This window comes from Aquarana catesbeiana, linkage group LG01 (genome assembly GCF_042186555.1).
Source record: "Aquarana catesbeiana isolate 2022-GZ linkage group LG01, ASM4218655v1, whole genome shotgun sequence".
In the NCBI taxonomy this organism is placed as follows: Eukaryota; Metazoa; Chordata; class Amphibia; order Anura; family Ranidae; genus Aquarana; species Aquarana catesbeiana.
In genome coordinates this window covers 258,400,053-258,406,052 of record NC_133324.1, presented here as the reverse complement: position 1 = coordinate 258,406,052, position 6,000 = coordinate 258,400,053, and the positions used below count along the sequence as shown (strand labels likewise).

Genomic DNA, 6,000 nt, shown 5'->3' with positions numbered 1-6,000 from the left:
TGTGCGAGCTGCGGAGCCATTTATATAGGCGGTAACCCCGCCCCCTTACGACGTCATGGTCCCAGCATGCGCAGGGACTCTGGGGTCACGCCCCCTTATGACGTGGGTGAGGTGACTTATGAGGTGGGTGGGCAAGCCCACCCTTTTTTAAGCCAATTAGAGCCTCAGGCTCTAATGATGTGCTTAAAAAAAAAACAAAAAAAAAACATTAGAATCCATCCGTCCGGTGCCCCGCATGTAGATTAGGGGGCTGGACGCAAGGATAGGGGGAGCGGCGCCCTGCATTATGGGTCACCACTGACAAGCACACTTTACGGCATAACAAAAAGCAAAAATTGTCAAAGGAGTCTCACCCTATTAACTGTTCCTGGGGGGGGGATTGGTAATCCAAAAGTAGAAAATGACAATTCCACAACCCAGCAATAAATACCATCACCTAAATACATACAAATTCAATGATGTTTCAATACGCTTTACTGCATATACAGACTAATTTCGCCGTTGTGGGTTTGGTAACACTTTAAAGAATAGAATAAAAAAAAATAATAATAAAAACTATAAAATAGGCAGTTTTTGTATCCACACTAATGCTTGCAAACTCTTTTTAAAGTTGTTACTAATATGTAAAAAAAAAAAAAATTCCTTTTTTCAGATGCATTCCTCCAGAAACGTCTCCTTTATTCTCCCTTCTGAGCAATATAAACTTGACAGGGTGGCTAACCCTTCCCCACTCCATCCAAAGCCATCAAAAACTGTTGGCTTTAGATACAATGTAAAGTTGGCAGTCTATGCCCTGTAAGAAAAAAAAAAAAAAAAAAAAAAAAAAAAAAAAGCAGCACTGTCAGCCAAAAAAGAGACTAGCCCCCCTCCTCAGCTCTTCTAAGATTGGATTTCCTATGCTGCCAGTGGTCAGAGCCTGCACCACCCAGCGGTGGCATGGACTTGCAGGGAACATGCACCTCCATAGTGATGCCAGGGATGCCTAATGTAATGTGACGATGGGCTGTGCAGCACACGAGGAAACTTTCAGCGTGTGTTACTAATACATCTGAACACCGGGGCTCCTCCACTACTAGGACTGCCAGAGGAGGAGAAGACATCTGCACCAGCCCGTCCACCTCTGGCAGCACGCTGGATCCTCATCTTCCCTCTAATATACAGGGAACTGTCACACTACAAACAAGGATCATCATTCAATCTGCAGGTTGTTGCGCTGAGTTTTTTTTTTCTCCTTTGCTCAGATCTCCAGTGATAGAAGAGGATGAGAGGGACACATGAGAAGGAAGCCAACACCTAATGTGACTTTAATGAGTGCCCTGATGAAATGGCTCTGAATGATTTCTTTGGCTGATTTTCTTAAAGTGTCAGGAGCAGCAAGTTGACACAGGATCCAAGGATGCAGAGATCCGCTGCAAGGAATATGTTGCAGATGTCATCTTTAGTGATGATCAGCTTGGCAGCAGCGTTCTCCAGAGGTAAGGAGGAGACTCTCCTGTCTACTTACTTCTTTATCCCAATTAGCGGCAACCTGTCTTCCTTCTTTAATGAATCCAACACAAAGGGGGGCACTCTGGGAAGTGCACAGGCTAGGCGATCACTTCCATGAAATACACCATGATCATTGACAGGACTAGTTCTGATGGAGCCCAATTTTACTATTTGAGATCTGTAATACAGCATCCTTTATTTTATGGCTTGCAAATTATTGGACACCCCAATCCACTAGCTGCTCAGTTGCATTTTCTTTGACAACTTTGGCAGCTTTGCATTTCACATTTTAAAAAAATGATTATTCATTCTACATTCTTGCCTATAAATACAAAGTGATTTGCTGCATAATCATGGCAGGGTGTGTATGTTCTCTAATGGGGAAAAGTGACAGTATTGCTGGATACAGCAGTGAGTGTATTCAGCAGCCTGGTGTTGGGAATCATTCAGACAGTGATGCTAGACAACACAAGAGCATGCAGTCCTGCTCCCAATGAGGCATGCAGTGGGCTGGTGATCACTGTGCTGCTATGTGCACTGGTGATCACTGTGCTGATATGTGGACTGATGATCACTGTGCTGCTATGTGCACTGGTGATCACTGTGCTGATATGTGGACCTGAGATCACTGTACTGTTATGAGGACTGATGATCACAGTGCTGCTGCGTGGACTGGTGATCACTGTGCTGCTATGTGGACTGGTGATCACTGTGCTGCTATGTGGACTGGTGATCACTGTGCTGCTATGTGGACTGGTGATCACTGTGCTGCTATGTGGACTGGTGATCACAGTGCTGATATGTGGACTGGTGATCATAGTGCTGCTATGTGCACTGGTGACCACTGTGCTGCTATGTGGACTGGTGACCACTGTGCTTCTATGTGGACTGGTGACCACTGTGCTTCTATGTGGACTGGTGATCACTGTGCTGCTATGTGGACTGGCGATCACTGTGCTTCTGTGTGGACTGGCGACCACTGTGCTGCTATGTGGACTGGTGATCACTGTGCTGCTATGTGGACTGGTGATCACTGTGCTGATATGTGGACTGGTGATCATAGTGCTGCTATGTGCACTGACCATCACTGTGCTGCTATGTGGACTGGTGACCACTGTGCTGCTATGTGGACTGGCGATCACTGTGCTTCTATGTGGACTGGTGACCACTGTGCTGCTATGTGGACTGGTGATCACTGTGCTGCTATGTGGACTGGTGATCACTGTGCTTCTATGTGGACTGGTGATCACTGTGCTTCTATGTGGACTGGTGATCACTGTGCTGCTATGTGGACTGGTGATCACTGTGCTTCTATGTGGACTGGTGATCACTGTGCTTCTATGTGGACTGGTGATCACTGTGCTGCTATGTGGACTGGTGACCACTGTGCTGCTATGTGGACTGGTGATCACTGTGCTTCTATGTGGACTGGTGACCACTGTGCTGCTATGTGGACTGGTGATCACTGTGCTGCTATGTGGACTGGTGATCACTGTGCTTCTATGTGGACTGGTGACCACTGTGCTGCTATGTGGACTGGTGATCACTGTGCTGCTATGTGGACTGGTGATCACTGTGCTTCTATGTGGACTGGTGATCACTGTGCTTCTATGTGGACTGGTGACCACTGTGCTGCTACGTGGACTGGTGATCACTGTGCTGCTATGTGGACTGGTGATCACTGTGCTGCTATGTGGACTGGTGATCACTGTGCTCCACATCACAGTACTGCTTTTGTTTTGGATGCTGTTTATTTAGGTGGCTGCATTTCAGGTGTGCTGGCTTCATTCAGCTACAATTTCCAGCTCCATTCATGTCCCTGCTGTCAGTGCTGTAATGTCATCACAGCCTGGGACACCCAGGGCTTCAACTAGGTACAGAGGATGACTTATTCACATGGCATGTGGGTGAAAGTCTGCTATCCAGAGCATCAGGTCATCTCCCAACAAATGATAGTTGGCACCAAACCTTAAAGACAGTCAATTGCTATTAAAAAAAAAAAAAAGTACATCAACATCAAACCTCCATGATTGTAATCTAAATGTGCTTTTAGATTTGTTTTGTAACAGTTAGGGGTCTATTTATAAATGTTTTCACATAACTCTCACCCAAGATTTACACATTTATAAATAGAGTCCTTATGGTATAATATTTTATGGCTTCCTGAATCACATAAGACGTTAATTAGGTAGAGCAAATTGCAGGAGCCAATAGCAACTCGTCAGAAAAAAATCTAACTGCATTGATGACAGTAAACTGGAGTTTGGTTGCTATGCAGCCATTGCACTTTGCTTGGATTTTGCTTAACAACAGTGTTCTAAACGTTAAATGCTGAATGCAGATATAATCTTATAGCTTTTTTTTCTTATTCTTTCCTGTACCAAGTACATCTTAATCAATTTCAGCCTTTATGCATTAGTTGGCTTCTCTACTTTATTTCTTACAAAAAAAAAAAAAAATCCACTCTGCATTGCTGTTAGTCAGTTGTAAATATTAATTGTCCGTTTTAGAAGTTTGAACTTTGTACTTTTGTAGAACCCAGCTTATTTGATATGATAAGGCAGGAAATCAAAATATATGTTCAATAATATATAATATAAATATTATTCAATATTAAGTTTTTAAATGTCTTTCTGTATTGTGCAGGGTCTTGATATATCTGCCGTGGCCAGTAGGAATCATTCATACGTTATTTATTATGTGGTAGCTGTAGACACCAAGGAATGTTGTGTCTTTGCAAACATTCCTTAGACAAATTGAGGTTCTTGTAGACATCTTTAAATAAATCACCATGGCAATGTGCATAGGATTAAAATTTCCCACTGGACACACAGGCTACCTCAAAAGTCTGTTCAGACAGAATGGGACAACATAGGGTATGAATACCTTTATTCAAAGTTGATTATCTCACTGCTCTGCTGTACAACATGTCATTTGTCAGGATGATGAACTTGAGCGCCGTCAATTTCTATCTAAAAGCTGCCAGCTGTAAGCAACGTGAACTGTGTTTTAAAATATGCAAATGTTTAAAGCCCCTGTGATTAATAGAAAAATATACATTGTTAAAATCAAGGTTAGCTGCTGCTGTTGTTGTTCAAAAATGATAAGTGGCAGATTGAAAAGGGGGGAGAAAGTACATAATGTGCATATTACTGCAGCTTGTATTGTATGACTTACCAAAGGATGTTGATTTGTGCGTTGGATGACAAGTTGATTGATAGCAGCAATGTTTGTCACTTTTGTCTGCGTAATTAGTGTTTTACCAACTTGTTACCCGCATTTCAGTCATTTTAATATGTTTTTGTGCTTAGATTGACTCCTAAATATGATTTTGGCAGCTCCTCAGTTATGGGAAAATGAACAGCACATGTTGCAGCGTTAAGCGTATATCCACAACTTCTACAGGTGGATTTTTATTTTCATTGATGCTTTGAGATCAACCCAATCCAAGCTGAATGTGATAGCATGCCACGTGTTTAAAGAGCATATAAAAGAAATTTTAGTGTAAGATGTCAGGAAATGTAGACATTATACAGCAATATGTTGTTATTGACTCACTGCTGTCTAACAGCATCCATATCAGTATTGATATTTTATGTCCAGTTAAAGCTGGATGTTCCATTTATGTCTTAAGGTTATAGATGACTGTTTGGATCACAATTTATATGTCTGATCACAAACAATACACAGCCTGAGTTGTCAGTGTTGGACTGACGAAGTAAAGGTACTGTATGCCTGCCTCCAGGTATTCAATATCGAGATCTATTGGCGGCATGTTATCCTTCAGTGGGGCTGGCCATTGTTTTTTGTATTTGGTTCAGGCCAAAAATGGCAATTCCAGGCATGAACTTTCTTTACTGTGCTTGACAGCCATAGTTACGTTAACTCTTAAGCCTTCCAACAAAAATACCATAGAAATGGCTAATTTGGAAAGATAGACATCTTAAGCAACACAGCTCACATATGGTGCCTTAGATATAGGCTATATATGGTACCTTAGATATAGGCTATGTATGGTACCTTAGATATAGGCTATATATGGTACCTTAGATGTAGGCTATATATGCTTGATATACAGTGAAGACAGACAGTATTCAGACCCCCTTAAATTTTTCACTCTTTGTTATATTGCAGCCAGCTAAAATCATTTAAGTTCATTTTTTTTCCTCATTAATGTACACACAGCACCCCATATTGACAGAAAAACACAGAATTGTTGACATTTTTGCAGATTTATTACAAAAGAAAAACTGAAATATCACATGGTCCTAAGTATTCAGACCCTTTGCTGTGACATTCATATATTTAACTCAGGTGCTGTCCATTTCTTCTGATCATCCTTGAGATGGTTCTACACCTTCATTTGAGTCCAGCTGTGATTGATTATACTGATTGGACTTGATTAGGAAAGCCACACACCTGTATATATAAGACCTTACAGCTCCCAGTGCATGTCAGAGCAAATGAGAATCGTGAGGTCAAAGGAACTCCCTGAAGAGCTCAGAGACAGAA

The 6,000-nt window shown here is 41.9% G+C and overlaps 1 protein-coding gene across 1 annotated transcript in view; it reads left to right on the top strand.

The window, feature by feature from the left end:
* The first annotated feature begins 808 nt into the window (after positions 1 to 808).
* Positions 809 to 6,000, top strand: part of LOC141140649 (transmembrane protein 132D-like) — a 1,563,515-nt gene continuing 1,558,323 nt past the window's right edge. The window contains exon 1 of the mRNA XM_073628047.1: positions 809 to 1,475. Within this exon, the coding sequence (XP_073484148.1) occupies positions 1,397 to 1,475 (79 nt within the window). The 5' untranslated portion in view covers positions 809 to 1,396. The remainder of the gene's footprint in view (positions 1,476 to 6,000) is intronic.